At 45.6% G+C, this 19,835-nt stretch overlaps 1 protein-coding gene across 5 annotated transcripts in view; it reads left to right on the top strand.

The window, feature by feature from the left end:
* XPOT (exportin for tRNA) overlaps nt 1–19,835 on the top strand; it is a 296,178-nt gene that overhangs the window by 133,258 nt on the left and 143,085 nt on the right. For all 5 annotated transcript variants that reach the window (XM_029615696.1, XM_029615695.1, XM_029615692.1 and 2 more), the window contains 2 exons: nt 1,317–1,355; nt 8,944–9,006. In XM_029615696.1, coding sequence (XP_029471556.1) covers nt 1,317–1,355; nt 8,944–9,006 — 102 coding nt within the window. The remainder of the gene's footprint in view (nt 1–1,316; nt 1,356–8,943; nt 9,007–19,835) is intronic.

The raw sequence follows: 19,835 nt of genomic DNA, 5'->3' as shown, positions 1-19,835 counted from the left end.
GGAATGATTGTGTGACCCACATATGTGATTGAGCTGCTCTGTTCAGGGAACACCTGTTACAGGCAATAAGTTTGTTTTTAAATCTTTATTCCACAGTTTGTTCAACCTATAGTGATGGATTAGATTTGTCATTTTGCAGGAGAGGCACTTCTAAGGACCTTTGCAAGGGCATTATCACCTCTTTTTTTTTTTTTTTTTTTTTTTTTTTTTTTCTTTTCATTACTGGTTATTCCTCTCTCTGTGCAGCCCAGCATCCCCTGGCTTTAGCTATCAACTTGTCACATTGCTTTACTGCCTTCAGATTGCCAGACACTATTACCCCATTCCTTGACTGTGCACATTAGTCTTTTACCCCCATCACATACAGCTCTTGGATTACTGCACCTCAGATTCATGACTCTGCACTTCTTGACATTAAATCCCAGCTGTCAATTTTTCAACCACTCTTCAAGCTTAAATTTTCATCCCCTCTACTCCTTCAGGCATGTCCACTCTGTTGCAGATTTTAGTGTCATCTGTAAAAAGACAAACTATCCCTTCTGCAGTAGTGCTCACAAAGATATGGAACAGAACCGGTCTCAAAACCGATCCCTGCGGTACTCCACTTAACACTGTTCTTTCTTCAGAGTAGGTTCCATTTACCATTACACGCTGTCTCCTGTCAGTCAGCCAGTTTGCAGTCCATGCTACTATCTTGGCACCCACTCACAAGCTTCTCATTTTGCTCATGAGTCTCCTATGTGGGACCGTATCAAAAGCTTTACTAAAATCTAAGTAAATCACATCCAGCATTCTTCCTTGATCCAATTTTCTAGTCACCTAATAAAAAAAACAAAACTATCAGATTTGTCTGACAGGACCTTCCCCTGGTGAATCCATGCTGCCTTGGGTCCAGCAGCCTTCTGGAATGTAGATAGTTCGCTATCCTTTCCTTCAGCAGAGTCTCCATTAATTGTCTCATCAAGTAGTTTGCGTATAGTGGACATCTTTGGTGGAGGATTTTTTTTTTTCCTTCAAACCAGGGCATTAAATCTTGTTCAACCAAGCAATGTGTGTGTTTTAGCTCCTTACAAAATGACATAACTATTTTTAAAGGCAAGTTTTCAGACATTTCTGAAAGTCCAGCATGCCTCATTGTGATATCCATAACACAACCAAATGAGTAAAGGAGGCTTGGTGTGATGTGAAGAAACCTGTGTAAAATCTGTAGTTCAATTTTTTTCTAATCAAGGCTGCATATTAGTGGATTTGTTATAAATAGTTCTGATGGGATCATTTGTGATAATTGATATTGTCTGGAATTTTTTTTTTTGTAGCTCCCTTTGCTTTCAGACCAGCAGAAAACCTATATAGAGGTAAGATTATTTAATTCAATTATCTTAGCAAATCTTATCAATTTTCATTAATCACTTTATACCAGGAGATATTGTAGTGCTTTACAGCTAGACCATTTTGTGCCCAAATGAAGAAAGCAAATTGTTCTAAGTAATTTATATATTCAGTCTCTTTTCTGTCATATCAGATATTCAGGTCAAATACATATTTAAAAAAAAAGTTGGTGGAATTTATTAGAATGCTAGTTCAATTGTAAATTTGAGGTGTTTAGCTTTTAAGATGTTATCACTTTTTAATGTACTGCTTCAGATTCCTGCAGTTAGAGGTTACACTTAACAAAATTAAGGCCTTTTCTTGCATAGGTCCCTCACTTTGAAATCCGTTGCCCAGCAATCTTCGATCTATGGATGATTATCTGCTATTTTGTAAATTCTGTAAGGCATGGCTCTATGACCAAACTTTTGGATAATGGTTTTTCTCTACTTTTGAGTGTACCACTACCTACCTTCTATTTCATATATTCTGTAAGACATAACTCTTTTGTTTTAAATATTTGACTAAGGGTCTTTTCTTCTTGCTAGACCTGTCATCACAAATCAGATTTCCCTCCTCCACAGCTGACGGAGACAGAGGACACACTTTTATGACCTTACTCTAGGATATAAAGGAGTAGTCTGTTTCTGGACACCGGAGGACATTGGCTCCCAGGACATAGTTTGTCCCCATCCTGGAAGATCCCTTGCTACACCTGGGACAACAACCCTTAAGGATTGGAACATTCTCCCAGTATTATCCTGGTTGAGCCTCTGAGGATTATCTCTATACTCTTAGGGGGTCTGTGATTCCCCTGGTGGTAACGGGAATCAAGGCAAAGCCTATTTAAAATAAAAATTTAAAAAAAAGATGGGATTGAAGCCAACAAGACAGCTTTCTTTCTGTCTCTCTCTCCCTCTCCTCTTATTTCTCTTTGATTGGAGCCACAGCAAAGAAAGGGAGAGAAAGGAAACCCTAAGAGGGAACAGCAGGAAGGGAGGAAGCTGCATTTGCAGGAACAGCCAGCAGCAGCAGCCTGGAGGTGGTGGGAAGGAATTCAGCACAGCAGGCCTGAAGCAGATTGAGAGAGCTATTTGAATCTTGCTGCAGATGCAGAGCTGTATTGTAGCAGCTTGGGGAAATGGCAATGTATAAAGCTTATGTAGGCATGCAAAAACTGTCAGAGCCTAGGGCACCAGAATCCTCAGAATGTAGTTACCACCCTAGTGGGGCAGCTACTAAACTAACAAGAGTGGGAGTGGACCTTCCCCCCCCCCCCCCCCCCCCCAGGCTGCACAAACATCCAGGACTCTAGGGAGGCATATACTGGTCCAGGGAAGAGTCACCGCTGGGATCCCCCAAGTTCTCACAAGAAGGGACATTCTCTTCAGAGGAGGAGGACTCTGCCATAGTTTACCTGTTTCAGAAAGAGTTGCTAGCAGCTCTCATTTCCAGCATGGTGTCACCTTTAGGGATACTAGCCACCACCTCCATAGACCCAGCCAATGGGGACCCTATTCTTCAGGGCATTAGAAAGCCACCTAGGGCCTTTCCTTTGCACAGTGCCTTAAAGTTCATGATCCTTATAGAATGTAATACCCCACAAGGGAGACTAAAAGAATATTAAACAAAATCTACCCCTGCCATTGGAGGAAAGGAAAAAAACACCTTAGGATTCCAAGGTCACACGTAAAACCACGATTCATATGGCAGGGAGATCAGCATTGAAGGACCCTCAAGACAGGAAAGTGGAGGTAATGCTTAAGCAGGCCTTTGTGACAAATTTAATGGCTCTACAGTCCTCCATCTGCAGAGGCTGTGTTGCCTGGGTTGTCCTATGTTGGATTAAGCAACTCCTGGACAACTCAGAAACAACCCGTTTGGAGTCTGTTGAAGCATTTTTGTCTGATGTGTATGTTCTATCTCAAGAACGACAGCCAGGTCAGCCCTTTCAGGGGGGCGAGAAAAGTGAAAACAGAACCTTCAGCTGCAGCAGTTGGTAGTTGCTCAGCTTGGTGACCCTCAGCAGGTTCCTTTGGTGGTGATTCCAGTAGGGGGGGGGCGCCTACTGAGATACTATGCACTGGGCCAAATCACATCAGACCAATGGATTCTGGATATCATACAGAGGGTATATGACCACAAGTGTATGAAGCTGGCCCCAGAGGTCTTTGTAGTCTCCTTGTGCCTCCCCTCTCAAAAGAGAGGTGGTCAAGGAGACACTGGCAACACTACAGCTCCTAAAAGCAGTTGTCCCAATGCCTTTGCAAGAGAAGAGATATAGCACTTAATGTATTTTGTGCTCCCAAAAAAAGACAGATTCTTCCGCCCAGTACTGAACTTAAAAGGGGTCAAAAGATGTTGACATAATACCCCATTTCTGAATGGAATCACTGCAATCTGTGATAGGATCAGTGAGACAGGGAGAGTACTTAGCATTGCTAGACTTAGTGGAAGTATACTTTCATATCTGTCTATACTACCTACCAATTATACCAGAAATCTTGGAATTACCATTGATAATGAACTCTTACAAGAACCATATCACAAACAAAACCAAGGAAGGTTACCACAGACTCCTTACCCTAAGACACCTAAAACCATTCCTCAACACCCACGATTTCAGAACTGTACTCCAACTTCTCATCTTCTCCACCTTTGACTACTGCAACTCCTTACTAATTGGATTACCTCTCTCAGCCCTTAAGCCACTCCAAATCCTTCAAAACTCAGCTGCCAGAGTCCTAACTGGTACAAAAAGAAGTGAACACATCACACCAATTCTGACATCACTTCACTGGCTACCCATCAATGCACGTGTTGCATACAAATCAATGACTATAATACACAAAATCCTAAATAATGATAATCAAGGTCTTAACTCGCTAAACATAATCCCTCAAAAGCCTGCAAGAAATCTACGATCCAACAACTCTGGTTACCTAAACATTCCCCCTGTCAAAGACGCACATCTGGTAACCACAAGAGAAAGAGCCTTCTCAATTGCCTCACCCAAAATGTGGAATACCCTTCCTAAATTCTTACGAATTCAACAAGACCTAAAAACATTTAAAAAGGACTTAAAAACAATAATGTTCCGCAAGTTCCTCACTGACTTTCAATCATCTAATCATCCTGACTGTCAACTGAACTCCCAATCGCTTACCCCATAATCCACCCCTTTCCCCCTATTCCTTCTTCCCCTCCCCCTCTATCCTATTATTATCTCATTATGGACTCTATATCCATTTCTCTGATATTGTTTAACGGTTCAAATGTTTCTGTATCACTACTCATTTATTAAGAATCTGTTTACTGTTCTTACTAATGCCTAGTTACAAGATGATATTCACTTTTGTAAACCGTTATGATGGCTCAACCGAATAACGGTATATAAAACTCATCAAATAAATAAATATCCCCATTCAGCCTAGCTATCAGAACCTAATGAAGTTATGCATTTTGGATGAGCATTTCCAATTTCAAGCACTGCCCTTTGGCCTGGCAATGGCCCCCAAGACCTTTACCGAAGTCATGGTGGTGGTAACGCAGCTCACTGCAAACAGAGCATAATGGGGAATCCATATCTCGATGATTGGCTTATAAGAGCTAACTCTGCTCAGAAGAGCAGCTAGGCTTTGGACATTTTGTTCTGCCTCCTACAGTGTTTAGGCTGGGTAATAAGTTATATCAAAAGCAACCTAGAGCTGTCTCAGATGTTGGAATTTTTAGGGGTTGCTTCAGCACAAAGGAGGATAGAGTTTCTTTGACACTCAGAAGAATGTCCAAAGTAATAGACCGTATACTGGCCTTTCAGGCTCAGGAAATGCCCAGAACATGGGACTACCTCCACCTGCTAAGCCTTATAACATTGACACTGGACCTGGTCCAATTGGCCAGGGCTCACATGCGGCCCCTGCAGCAGGTCCTGCTGTCATGCTGGTGGTCCTCCTTTCAGGACTATCTGTGCCAACCTCAGGTGCCCTTGAGTTAAGGAACAATCTGGTGGGCACAGCCCTCAAACCTCCAGAAGGGAATAGCCCCTAGATCCTCCTGGCAGGGTGGGTGGTGTACTGCCAAAGTTAATTAGCCCAAGGGCACTGGTCAAGGAAAGAAACATCCTGGGCAATAATCATATTAGAAACAAGCGCCATCAGATTGGTGCTACATCACTGTCTCCTACTAGTGAAGGAAAAGGCTTTCTGGGTACTATAAGAACGCCACGGCAGTGTCTTACGTGAATAGGCGAGGGGACACAAGCAGACCCGTGATAGCATTGGAAGCAGCCTGGTTTCTTTGTCTTTTGGAATCCTATAAGCAGGGAAGGAGAAGCCTCTAAGCCAGTGGTTCTCAACCCTGTCCTGGGGACCCCCCCAGCCAGTTGGGTTTTCATGATATCCACAATGAATATGCATGAGAGAAAATTTGCATACACTGCCGCCATAACATGCAAATTTTCTCTCATGAATATTCATTGTGGATATCATGAAAACCCAACTGGCTGGGGGGGTCCCCAGGACAGGGTTGAGAACCACTGCTCTAAGCGGATTTTCTGAACAAGAACAGGCTGGATCCGGAAGCCTTTCAAAAGGTAGTGGCACTCTGGAGTCCTTCAGGAGCAGACTTAATAGTGTTGAGAGCAAATGCCAAGGCAGGCACTTTTCAGTTGCAGGGCAAAGCCAGCAGCATAGATGCACTCATATGCCCTGGCCATGACTTAGCCCACTGTATGTTTTCCCACCTTGGCCTCTGGTAGGCAAATGATAAAGATAATCACTTTCTTTGGTCATTTTAGTAGCATCAGATTGGCTGAGGAGGCCCTCATGTGCAGATCTAGTAAGACTGCTGTGCGAAGCCCTACCGAGTTGGCCCAGAAAGTGAGGCTGTCTCTGGCATGGTCTGGTGCCAATGGAAGATCAGTTTCCCTTCTCTCTTACAGCTTTGTCCTTGAAAGGTTGCGCGTGCACAAGAGAAGTTATTCTTCATCGGTAATTGCAACAATGCTGAAGGTATGGAAGTTTTAGACTTCCCTAGCCTATATCAGAGTATGGCAAGTTTTGAGAACTTCTGCGCTGAACAAATATCGTAGGTTTCTCTCCCTGAAGAGCTGACCTCCCATGATAATTGACTTTCTTCAGGCTGTTTTGAATAAAGGGCTGGCTCTTAGTTCCTGAAGGTTCAGGAAGTGGATGTTCCTTGCTATAGGGGCAGAATCAAAGGCGGCTCTGTAGCAACGCAACCCGACAGGCCATTTTCTGAAGGGAATAAAAACACATCGAACCTCCTTATGGGGTAGTAGTACTCCAGTGGAGTCTCAATTTAGTGCCAAGAACCATGGTCAAATCTCCCTTCAAGCCTGTAAAGCCGTCATTCTATTAAGAACTTGTCTCTGAAAACTACCTTTTTGGTAGAGATCTGTTGGGCCAGATGTGTGTCAGAGCTGCAAGCCCTCTTGTGCAGGGATCCTTATTTAGTATTCACTTTGTAATCTGTCACCTTTCGCCCAGTTCATCCTTCCTTCCCATGGTGGTATCTGTTTTCCAGGTGAATCAGCTGGTATCCCTTCTAGCCTTTGATGGTAGGGATTATAAGGAAAAGACAGGAGCCTGTGCCTATTATTTATTTATTTATTTATTTATTTTATTTAGCGCTTTTCTATACCAACCTTCTTGAATAAATTCAAATCAAATCGGTTTACATGTAACAAGGGGTAGAACTTAATCAACCATTTAACAAGAGGCGAAAGTTACATATAACAAGGAGGTAGTAACTTGGGGGGCTAAGTTAGCCGGAGTCAAAACTGAATAAACTAAATAACGAAACAAAGAAACAGAGGCAAAATATCAAGCCTAAACTAGGCAGGGTGCCTAGTCAGGTAGGCGGAGTCCTGTCTGGTAGAAAATGGATGGTTTTGAAAGTTAAGGGAAGGCTTGGAGGAAGAGCCAGGTCTTAAGTTTTTTTTGAAAGGTTAAAGGGCAAGGTTCTAGCCTGAGGTCTGTGGGCATGTTATTCCAAATGGCCGGACCCGCTGTAGAGAATGCTCGTTCTTTGGTGGTTGATAGATGCATGGATTTCTTTGGGGGAACTTGCAGGGTACCTTTCTACGCTTCTCTGGGTCTTGAGGATGAGTATAATTTGAGAGGGATCTGAAGGTCTAGTTGTTGCTGATTATGAATGGTTTTGTGAATTGTGGTAAGAGCCTTGTGCAAAATTCTGTATTTTATTGGCAGCCAATGAAGGTATACGTCGTATACTTTTGAAATATTTAAAATCAGTGAATGCCTTTAGAAAAACAGACAAGCTGTATGTCCTGTTTGGTGGTCCCTGGAGAGGGGAGGCAGCCTCTAAGTCCATTATAGCCAGATGGATCAAGAAGGCAAAAATAGCGGCTTACTTGGTATCAGACGAGCAGACCCTAGCAGCGCTCCGGGCCTATTCCACAAGGGCACAGGCATCTTCCTGGGCAGAGGCAGCTTGACCCTCCCTGGAGGAAATTTGCAGAGCAGCTGTTTGGTTATCCTTCGCTCCTTTGTCATGCATTTCAGATTGGATATGCAGGCCAAAGTAGATGTTGTCTTTGGGGCAGGAATCATTAGGAAGGCCCTGACTTCCACCTTCTTCAGCAAGAAGTAGCTTTTTTTTAACTTCCATTCATGATAACGTCTAACAGGAAGAAAAGGAAGGTTTAATTTTTATCTGATGATTTTTCCTTGAGTCCTGTTAGATCAGTCCAGAGCCTGCCCAGGAACAGAGTTGAGAAGGGCAAGAACACAAAGCATGGTCTCATTATTCTAGCCATGCTTGGTTCCTTCTGCTTTTCACTTGCCTCTTGTCTTACTCAGAAGGGTGGTGTGGGTATTATTAAATATTTTATAGGGGATTTGTTAAGAATCTCAGTGCTTTGGGACAGGATCATACCTCCCTTATAGTCCAGAGTGAGGTCATAAGAGGCGTGTCATCTGTCTCCATCAGCTATGGAGGAGGGAAATCCCATTCATGATGACTGGTCTAGCAGGACGAAGGGAAAGAAAACTATCAGGTAAGAATAATTTAATCACCTCTACCTATGGCTGTAATCTTCATATTCATAAACAAAAACTGTATTAGTGGTGTATACTCAAATACTTGTAATAGGAAAACACCCACGTAAAAAGTGCTGAATATTTTGTTGTTATAGCTTTTATTGTGGAAACATCATATTTCACTCGGGCTATATTCAGAACGCCTCAAGTATGGGGTATGCAGTATATTTGTGTACTGCTTTGCATGTCACTCATAACTTTTAAAGACTATGCTGCCCCTATCATTTATAATCATTGGTTACCACTTAATTAAGCAATCATAGTTAATTTTTTGAGTATTGAAACTGAAGTAAAGCACTTTTTTTTTTCTCAGATTGATTTTACCAATGTAACCCAAGTACTACTTGAATATATACAAGTTTAGCATGGACATGACTGATCCCTTAAGCAGTTTTATTACCTTTTCTAGTGGAGCTTTTTTACAATGTGTTGTCAAGATTATATGTTATAGATTCTGAGATGATAATCCACTATCAAATACTTTTTATTGTAGGCAGTGATGTTGGCAGTTATGAAAAAATTGACTTATGATGAAGAATATAACTTTGAAAATGAGGTAAGAATTTGAATTAGATACTTATTGACTTACGGATCAAATTTTGCTTAGCAAACAATCTGAAACCTTTATATTGTGCTTTTGTTTTATAGTTATCCATGCTAATCAGTTTCTCTTGATTTTTTGTAATCCTTTAAAAGGAAAAAAGTTATTTTACTAAGAGGTCAATTCACCCATTTCATCACCCAGAAAAAAATGGTTTTGGCATTGGTATCTTCTTGGTTTTCTCATCAGTAAAGATGGAAACTAATTCATTTTTTTTTTTTTTTTTTTTTTTTTTGCTATGGCCTAATCCTCCTTGAGCACTGCTCCTCCTCCAAGTCATCCAACAGCATAACAGACTCCTTCATAGGGTTTAGGTTTCTAATGTACTTGAAAAGAATTGTATTAGCTTTTGTCTCTTTGGCCAGTCTCTCATCAAAGTATCCCAGGACAAGCAAGATCTAGTCCTCACATATGGGTGACATCATTGATGGAGCCCTATTGCGGAAAACTTTCTGTCAAAGTTTCTAGAAACTTTTGACTGGCACTCTGAGCCCACTGAGCATGTCCAGCATGCCATGATATTCTCAGCCACAGGGGTCTCCCTTCAGTCTTCATTTTTCCACGCTGCTGTTGGCATCGCGGAGCAGGAGCTTGTGTGAGTTTTTCTCACAGTTTGTCTGATTTAAAAATCAGATTTCAAAAGCATTATTCTCTCCCATATCGGGGTCTCTCGTATTACCACCGGCTGGTGAGTAAATTTGGTCTCTTTGAGTACCAATTTTTTCCTCACGTTTTCTCTCATTTCCATCAGCGGCTGTCGGCGAAAAAATATGGCCACGGGATTTAAGAAATGTCCCAACTGTAATCGGACAATGTCCATTACAGATCCACCCGTCGAGTGTGTCCTTTGTTTAGGTCAAACACACGACGTAACAACCTGTCCCAAGTGTGCTAAAATGACAGCGAAGGGAAGACAGGCCCGCCAAGAAAAGATGGAGCATTTATTCCATCTACAGCTTCTGCCTTCCCCTTTTACATAGACTCAATCGTCTCCGGCCGGAGTCTCTAAACGTATAATACTGAAAAAGCGTCGATGGAAGGCTTGGGGGATCATTCATTGTTGACACCATAGATAGCATCGACGAAGTCAGCGACGGAACACTGTCCGAAGCATCGCCATCGGCACAGACACCCATCGATACCAGAGGTGCTTCTCTCCCCAGAGGAATCGACCATGAAACGGCCTAGACTCCAGGAAACACCGGTGCCTTTGACGCCGAGGCCTTCACCACCGATCGTGGAACCTCCACAGAGCCCTGTGGAAAGACCATCGACACCTCCACCGCCACCACGTGTAGCTGCTCTGCCTGCACCAGTTATCACGGAGGAATTGACTGATTTCATCCGTCAAGCGGTGCTTCAAGCATTGAAGGATCAGCAGACGTCTATGCCGGTGCCCGCACCGATGCCGGCGGTCCCGCCGATGCCGGTGCCTGCACCGATGCCGGTACCACAACTGAAGTCTATACCGAGGCGACCATCAATGCCGATGCCCGACCCAATATCATTGATGCCGATGTCACCTGGGGCTCCAGGACATCCGGAGTTTGCACTGTTCCAGCTTTTAATGAACAAATTCGATAAAGTAGTCGGTGCTCTTCCATCGACTCCATCCAAGCCACAAGAAGTCCCTGGACGGATACCTTTAGATGATCCACAGCCAGGTCCTTCAGGGCTTTCTCGTCCACCAAGGTCTTCTCCAAATTCTCCACATCAGGACGACCCATATGATACCTGGGACGACAGGCATACTGACACATCTTCTGAAGGATTTATGTCTGATCCTTCTCCTCCAGAAGAATGAAAGAAATCTCCACCGGAGGATTTATCCTTTACAACTTTTGTTCAGGATATGGCAGACACCATACCGTTTACTCTGGTAGCTGAAGAGGATACAAGATAGCAAACACTGGAGGTCCTCCAATTTGTTGACCCTCCAAAACAAGTCGTGGCTATACCTGTCCACGAAGTCCTCCTAGACTTACAGCACAGACTCTGGGAGCACCCATGCTCAGTACCAGCTATCAATAAGAGAGTGGACACCACTTATTTGATACAATCTGTCCCCGGCTACCAGAAAGCACAACTGCACAATCAGTTGTTGTGGAGTCTGCACAAAAGAGATCTAAACTGATAAGACCTCATTCCTCCACTCCTCCAGGCAAGGATCATCGATTCTTGGATTCCCTGGGCAGAAAAATTTATCAGGGAGCTATGCTAAACACAAGAACTACATCATTTTTTTATTTATTTAGAAACTTTTATATACCGGTATTAGTGGGGACATCATACCGGTTCACATATCAACTGAAAGGATTGGAAAGTACATATCAACAGGGAGAATATAACAGGGAGGGGGATAAACATAGGCAGAATGGAGGATAGATTAAATAACAAAACAAGATGTTGTAACAAGAGAATAACAATTTACAAAGTAATTATCTCCTTAATGTAAGGAGAAAGGCGGTCTCCTGGGGGGGAACGGACTGAAGTGAGGATGGTGTGAGCCTATTCAGGGTAGTCATGGTTGAACAGAAAAGTTTTTAGTTTCTTTTTGAATTTGATTGCACATGGTTCTAGGCGCATGTGGACAGGCAGTGAGTTCCAGAGAGCTGGACCGGCAATGGAAATGGCGCAGTCGCGGGTAGAGGAGAGATGAGCTGTTTTCAATGAAGGTACATGTAGGGTACCTTTGCTGGCAGATCTGGTGGTACGGGTGGATCGGGGGGCAGTGAAGGGGAGGTCAAGCCAGTTGGAGTTGTGGCTATAAATGGACTTATGGATTATGGTGAGAGTTTTGTAGTGTATGCGGGAGAGGATGGGGAGCCAATGAAGATCCTTGAGGATGGGGGTAATGTGTTCGTGTTTACGTGTGTTGGTGATGAGTCTTGCGGTGGCGTTTTGCAATAATTGGAGAGGTCTTATCGAAGACAGGGGGAGCCCTAGAAGGAGTGCATTACAGTAATCAAGTTTGGAGGTGAGGGTGGCTTGTATCACTGTGCGGAGATCTTGGGTGTATAGCAGGGGTCGGAGTTTCTTCAGAACGTTGAGTTTGAAGAAGCCTGCTTTGAGGGATAGCGTTAATGTGGGGTTTCATGCTAAGACTGGGATCAAGGAGGACACCAAGGTCCCTGACGGAGGGTTGAGCTGTGAGGAGGTTAAGTTTAGTGTCATTGGGCTGGAGGTCAGGGGGGTGTGAGGATATGTGGAGGAGTTCAGTTTTGTTTGTGTTGAGGGCAAGTTGGAGATTGGTAAGGAGGGAGTTAATGGATGCAAGGCAGTTTTCCCAATGCTCCAGGGCATCGGATATGGAGTTGTGAATAGGAATGATGATCTGAACATCATCAGCATAAAGATAGAATTTGAGTTTAAGGTCGGAAAGGAGCTGGCAGAGTGGGGTGAGGTATACATTGAAGAGGATAGAGGAGAGTGAAGAGCCTTGCGGGACTCCTTGTTGTAAGGGGTGTGAGGTAGATAGATTGTTTCCAATTTTAACAGAGAACTTTCTGTTAGAGAGATAAGATTTGAACCAGGCGAGAGCTATTCCTGAGATGCCGATGGTTTCTAGCCGTGTCAGGAGGTGGTGGTGGCTGATAGTATCAAAGGCTGCTGAAATATCGAGGAGGGCAAGGAGGTAGCTGTGGCATTGGCCCAGACCTCTGAGAAGATAGTCGGATAGGGAGAGGAGTAAGGATTCGGTGTTGAAGTGCTTCCTGAAGCCAAATTGGGAAACATGGAGGATATCATGATTTTCGAGGTAGTCCATGAGTTGTGAGTTAACCACTTTTTCCATTAGCTTGGAGATAAAAGGGAGGTTGGAGATGGGGAGGAAATTGGAAGGGTCTTTTGGGTCCAGGGACGGTTTCTTGAGGAGGGGTTTGACAACAGCGTGCTTGAGTGAATCTGGGACCATCCCGTGGGTGAGGGAGCAGTTAATATCTGCTATGGCTCCAGCTATGCTGTTGGGGATGGCTATTAGGGCTTTGGTGGGGATGGTGTCGTTGGGGTGTGAGGCTGGTTTGAGTTTTCGAAGGAGGCTTATGATCTCTTTGGAGGAAGTAAGATCAAGTGTGGTCATTGTAGGCTGAGATGAAGAGGGAACCGAGGGTAGGTTCGTGGGGGAACAGAGGTTGGTGAGGGGAAATCTGGAGAGCAGGTTGGAGATTTTACTTTGGAAGTAGTTGGCCAGTTCTTCACATTTGGTTGCAGCCTCAGAGTCTGGTATGGTCAGTGGGCTGGGGGTGGTGAGACTGGCGACATAGGAGAAAAGAACTTTGGGGTTGAATTTATAGTCATGGATTTTTTTGGCATAGAAGTCTCGCTTGTGTTTGAGTGTAGACAGTCTGTATGTGTGTAGGGCTGTTTTGTAGCTGGAGGAATGATGTGGGGTTGGGTCCTTGCACCATTTTCTCTCTTTTTGTCTGAGATTGCTTTTTAGGGTTTTTAACTCTTGGGTGTACCATGGCTTGGAGGGATTCGCGGAGGTATTTATGACTCGTTCGGAGAGTGGGCAGAGCTTGTTGGCGATGTAGTCTGTAAGGCTATTCCAGGACGCTATGGCTGTGTCTGGGTCTGAGCAGATTAGTCAAGGTAGGGAAGAGGTTAATGCATCAGTCAGTTCGTCGCTGGGGCAGGTTTTTCTCGATATGATGGTCGTGTGAGAAGTCTGGTTAGTTGTAGGTGGTCTCTTCGCGAAGAGTCGACTTTCAATGAGGCAGTGGTCGGACCATGGCACTGGGGTACAGGTGGGTGTGTTGGTGGTCTGGAAGCTAGAGTTAATAAACATCAAGTCCAACGTATGACCAGCTTTGTGGGTTGGAGATGCTATGATTTGTTGGAAGCCTATTGCAAGGAGGGATTGGATGAAGGTTTCACATGAGATGGTTGGGGGGAGAGAATCAACATGGAGATTAAAATCTCCGAGGATGATGGAGGGGGTGTCTGTTTTTATCCATTCTATAAGAAATTCAATTAGGGGCGAGGGGTTGGACTCAAGTATGGTTGGGGGGGCATAGACTAAGCAAATTTGCAGGTTGGCTGCCCTAAAGACACCTAATTCCAGCTTGGGTGGAGCAGTTATGCTGATGGGTTTGAGGTTAAGGTATTTCTTAGCTGCTAGGAGGAGTCCTCTTTTTTTGGGGCGGTGGATGGGGAAGATGTCATACAAGGTGGATGGGAGTTGGTTTATGAGGACGGTGTCTGTGTCTTTGAACCATGTTTCAGTGACCGCACAGATGTCTGGAGTGCAGTCTATGAGTAGGTCATTGAGGATAGGCGTCTTTTTGGATAGGGATTGCGCGTTTATGAGTATGATGGAGAGGGTGGTGAGACCGAGGAATTGAGTCAGGGGTGAGGTGAGGATAGGGATAAGGGATTTACGGAGGGGAGGGGAGTGGCGGGGAGGTAATGGAGGGGGAGGTAGTCTGGGGAGGGGGTGGTGGATGCGGGGGATAGTGTAAGTAGCCATGTTGGAACTGTAAGTAGTCAGGTGGGTGGGAAGGAGTAGTGGGGATAGGGGGGTGAACAAGGAGGAGAGTAGGGGGGGGAGGATGTAAATATGGAATAGTAATTGATATACAGTACAGAAAATTGCATACAGTGAAATAATGTACATGTATCGTCTGGTATGAGGAAACAGAGTGGAGAAACACTTTGATTTGTTAATTGATTGGCAAGTGTCCGGGTTAAGTGACAGTAGTCGAAGGAGATTGTGAGGGCGATGGTCTCTTTGCAAGCTGTCCAGATAGTAACTGCGAGTGGCGTTCTCTGTGGGAGCGTGTTACTTTCCTACTCCCGATGGGTGTCTCTCTCGCTCTTTCGCAGGCTGAGTGTCTTGTGCTCCCGTAATCTGGCCAGCCTAGTGTCCAGCAGGAGGGGAGACAGGTGGGTCTAGGTGCAATGGCGGCAGCGGTCAGCGGGAGAGACAGGGGGCAAAGGGCTCAGCCTCGGTCAGGAACTGCAGGCAGAGAGGAGGGCAGAGTTGCTTCGGGTCGCTGGATATGAAGGATGCCAGCGGTGGTAGAGGGTGGGTTTTGCTGAGGCACTTTGGTGCGGCACGAAGGGGCGCACAAAGAGGCTGGCCCCTTTGTCGCGCTCCTTCAGCGCGCGACACCCGGTGCGCGACGCCAGGAAATGCAGGGGGCTTTAAGTCCTGCTGGTCGTCTCGTGTCGATAACGTCACCCCTGCGACCTGTGGAGCGGTTTTCGGAGCGGCGAATCGGTGAGGTGGGGGCTCGGCGAGCGGGTCACGCTGCTGTGGAGCTGTTCTCGGAGCACGGTTCGAGGCCCAGTAGGTAAGTTCGATCGATCGGGGTCGAGAGGCCGGTGGCCGGCGTGGGAGCCCGGTTTGGGGTAGGCGGAACAAAAGAGGCCTTACCCCGACGGGCTTTCAGCACGGGCCCAGTTCACCGCCGACCCGAGGAGTTATACATGACGCAATATCAGAGAAACCTGTGGAAACAGATGCAAGATTTTTCAAATTCGTTACCACAGCAATATCAAGACGCAGCCCAAGCAATCATACTCAAAGGACTCGAAGCTGGCAAGCACGAAGTCCGGGCCGCTTATGATAATTTTGAAACGGCCTCCAGAGTAGCGGCCTCTGGTATAAGTGTGCGTCGCTGGGCATGGCTTAAGGCCTTGGACCTCAGGCCTGAGGTCCAGGAAAAATTGGTTGATTTGCCATGTGTGGGCGACAACCTTTTTGACTCTAAGGTACAGGATGCTGTAGCACAATTAAAAGAACACACAGAAACCCTGCGACAACTGTCATCAGTTCCATAGGATTCTGCCACACCATCATCTCGCTGACCTCCAAGGAAGGAATCTCGACGACCCTTCTATAGACAGAGGCGTTACTACCCTCCAGCATCAAGAGGCAGATCTTCTAGGCCGCAGCAAAGATCTCAGTCCAGGCAACCTAGAGCTGCTAAGCCTCAACCTCCGCCGCAGACGGCACCGGCTGCAGGCTTTTGAGGCCATCACCAGAGACCAAAGCCATCTCTACAACCCTCAACCAGATCTACCGGTAGGAAGCTGAGTATCCTCATTTTATAACCATTGGGTACAAATAACAGACCAATGGGTACTCGCAATAATATCTCGAGGATACCAACTCAATTTTGTCTCAATTCCAAAAGATTCTCCTCCAAAACATTTTCCATTAAGCGAAAATCACATAATCCATCTACAACTAGAATTATCCACCCTTCTGAGAGCCAGGGCTGTAGAGCCGGTGCCCCGGACTCAGCAGGGCAGAGGATTCTATTCCCGTTATTTTCTCATTCCAAAGAAAACCGGAGGCCTACGCCTCATCCTAGACCTCAGATCTCAACAAATTTCTGAGGAAAGAAAAGTTCAGGATGGTTTCTCTAGGCACCATGCTTCCACTTCTTCAAACAGGAGATTGGCTTTGTTCTCTGGATCTTCAAGTCTCTTATGCTCATATTCCAATATTCCCTCCTCATCGCAAGTACCTACGCTTCATGGTGGGTTATTAACATTTCCAGTACAGAGTACTACCATTCGGACTTGCATCAGCTCCCAGAGTATTCACAAAATGCCTGGCAGTAATAGCACACTTACACAAGGAAAGTGTTCATGTCTTCCCTTATCTAGACGACTGGCTCATCAGAAGTCAATCTCAACAAGGAGCTCTGGCTTCCCTCAGTCGAACAATTACTCTACTTCACTCCATGGGATTTCTCATCAATTATCAAAAGTCCCATCTCATTCTGTCTCACCTGCTTCAATTCATAGGAGCAGAATTGAACACCATACTTTTAAAAGCTTTTCTACCCGAGGATCGGGCAGACACACTTTCCCTGTTGGCAAACTCGCTACACTCAAGGAAACAAGCAACAGCTTAACAATTTCTAACCTTACTAGGCCACATGGCCTCCACAGTTCACGTCACACCTATGGCAAGGCTAGCCATGAGGGTAACCCAATGGACTTTAAGATCACAATGGATCCAAGCCATTCAACCACTGTCCTCTCCAATTCAAGTAACCCACCAGTTAAGATCATCTCTACTTTGGTGGGCGAACAAAGACAACTTGTGCAAGGGCCTACCCTTCCAGCAACCAGTCCCACAGATCACTTTAACTACAGATGCATCCACCTTGGGTTGGGGAGCTCACATAGACAATCTCCAAACCCAGGGTTTGGACAAAACTCGAAGCAACGTTTCAAATCAATTTCCTGGAACTTTGAGCTATACGTTATGCTCTGCATGCATTCAAGGACCGCCTTTCACACAAGACAGTTCTCATTCAAACGGACAATACAGTAGCCATGTGGTACATCAACAAACAGGGAGGTACGGGCTCGTATCTCCTTTGTCAAGAAGCCACACAGATTTGGAACTGGGCCCTGACGCACTCAATGTTTCTCCGGGCCACTTATCTGGCAGGCATTCACAACGTAGTGGCAGATCGACTCAGTCGTCAGTTCCAACAACACGAGTGGTCCCTGGATCCCTTAGTAGCGACCAGGATATTTCAACGTTGGGGGCAACCAACAACAGACCTCTTTGCATCACACCTGAATCACAAAGTGGAAAAGTTCTGCGCTCTCCACAGACAGAAATACCAGCTAGCCAAGGACGCCTTTGCTCGCCCGTGGAACTCAGGCCTTCTATACGCGTATCCTCCGATACCGCTCATAACCAAAACTCTAGTGAAGCTACAACAGGACAAAGGGGTCCATGATACTCATAGCCCCGTATTGGCCTCAACAAGAATGATTTCTCACACTTCTAGACCTCTCGATCAGAGAACCAATTCACCTGGGTATAGCTTGTTTGGGAGATAACCTGTTTGGTGACAAGGTTAAGGAAGCGGTTGCTACGATTAAAGACCATACTGAGACACTTAAACAACTCTCATTACTGCCTCAGGAATCACAACCCCCAGCCAGGAGACCTCCTAGAAGGGATATAAGGCGTCCATACTACCGACAACGACGCTACTATCCCCCAACAAGCCGTGCAAGACCATCTCGCCCAGCTCAGTGTCCTCAGTCTAGGCAAAGGCCTGCAAGGCCTCAACCTCCTCCTCAGACTGCATCAAAGTCGGGCTTTTGAAAGACAATCAGAGAGCAGCAGCCTATCCAACATCAATCCACTCCCACACCTGCTAGTAGGAGGTCGTATAACCTTTTTTCATCACACCTGGACCTCCATAACCACAGACCAATGGGTACTTTCCATTACAGCTCAGGGGTACCGATTGGATTTTCTCACTGTACCAAAAGAAACTCCACCAACCTCCTCTTGGACAGTGAGCCACCACTCCAAAATACTAAAAACAGAATTATCCACCCTTCTGAGAGCCAGGGCCATAGAACCAGTTCCTGGGCCTCAGCAGGGCAGAGGATTCTACTCCCGCTACTTCCTCATTCCAAAGAAAACCGGTGGCCTACTTCCTATCCTAGACCTCAGAAATCTCAACAAATTTCTCAAAAAAGAAAAATTCAGCATGGTATCGTTAGGCACCATGCTACCTCTTCTTCAAAAAGGGGATTGGCTCTGCTCTCTGGATCTTCAAGACGCCTACGCTCACATTCCCATCTTTCCTCCTCATCGCCAGTACCTGCGATTTCTGGTCGAAGGATAACATTTTCAATACCGAGTGCTCCCATTCGGCCTAGCCTCAGCACCTCGAGTGTTCGCAAAGTGTTTAGCAGTGGCGGTAGCACACCTCCACAAACAAAAGGTGCATGTATTCCCCTATCTAGACGATTGGCACATCAGGAGTCAGACACAAAACGGAGCTCTCACTTCCCTCAAGCTCACAGTCAACTTGCTTCACTCCTTGGGGTTTCTTATCAATTACCAGAAATCCCATTTCACACCATCTCACCTACTACAATTCATCGGTGCAGATTTAAACACCATCATAGCAAAAGCTTTTCTTCCAAGAGGCTGTGCTCAAACACTCGCTCTCTTAGCACACTCTCGCCGAAATCAATCTCAAGTTACAGCTCATCAGTGCCTCACCCTACTCGGTCACATGGCCTCCACAGTTCAAGTCACTCCCATGGCCAGATTGACCATGCGACTAATGCAATGGACACTCAGAACACAGTGGATTCAAGCCATTCAACCATTGTCCACTCACGTTCAGATAACCCAGGAACTGCGTTCTTCCCTCCTCTGGTGGACATCAATGAACAATTTGCTCAAAGGTCTGCCTTTCCAGCATCCAGTTCCACAAGTGACATTAACTACAGATGCGTCCACTTTAGGTTGGGGAGTGCACATTGGCCATCTGAAGACCCAAGGGACGTGGACAAAAACCGAAGCCTTTCTTCAAATAAACTTCCTAGAGCTTCGAGCTATACGTTATGTGCTACATGCGTTCAAGGACTGCCTTTCACACAAGACTGTGTTGATTCAGACAGACAACACAGTAGCCATGTGGTACATCAACAAGCAAGGGGGAACGGGCTCGTATCTCCTTTGCCAAGAAGCTGCACAGATTTGGGACTGGGCCCTAGCACACTCAGTTCTTCTACGGGCCACTTACCTAGCAGGCATCCACAACATAATAGCCGACCGCCTCAGTCGTCAGTTCCAACCACACACCACACGAGTGGTCCTTGGATCCAATGACAGCAACCAAGATCTTTCAACGCTGGGGTCAACCAACAATAGATCTCTTTGCGTCCCATCTGAACTACAAAGTGAACAATTACTGCTCCCTGCTACGACAGGAGAACAGCCTACCAAGGGACGCCTTTGCTCGCCATTGGAACTCAGGCCTGTTATACGCGTATCCACC

Source organism: Rhinatrema bivittatum, chromosome 9, assembly GCF_901001135.1.
Source record: "Rhinatrema bivittatum chromosome 9, aRhiBiv1.1, whole genome shotgun sequence".
Classification (NCBI taxonomy): domain Eukaryota; kingdom Metazoa; phylum Chordata; class Amphibia; order Gymnophiona; family Rhinatrematidae; genus Rhinatrema; species Rhinatrema bivittatum.
Note: the sequence above shows the minus strand (reverse complement) of the source record. Positions and strands in the feature narration are given on the sequence as shown.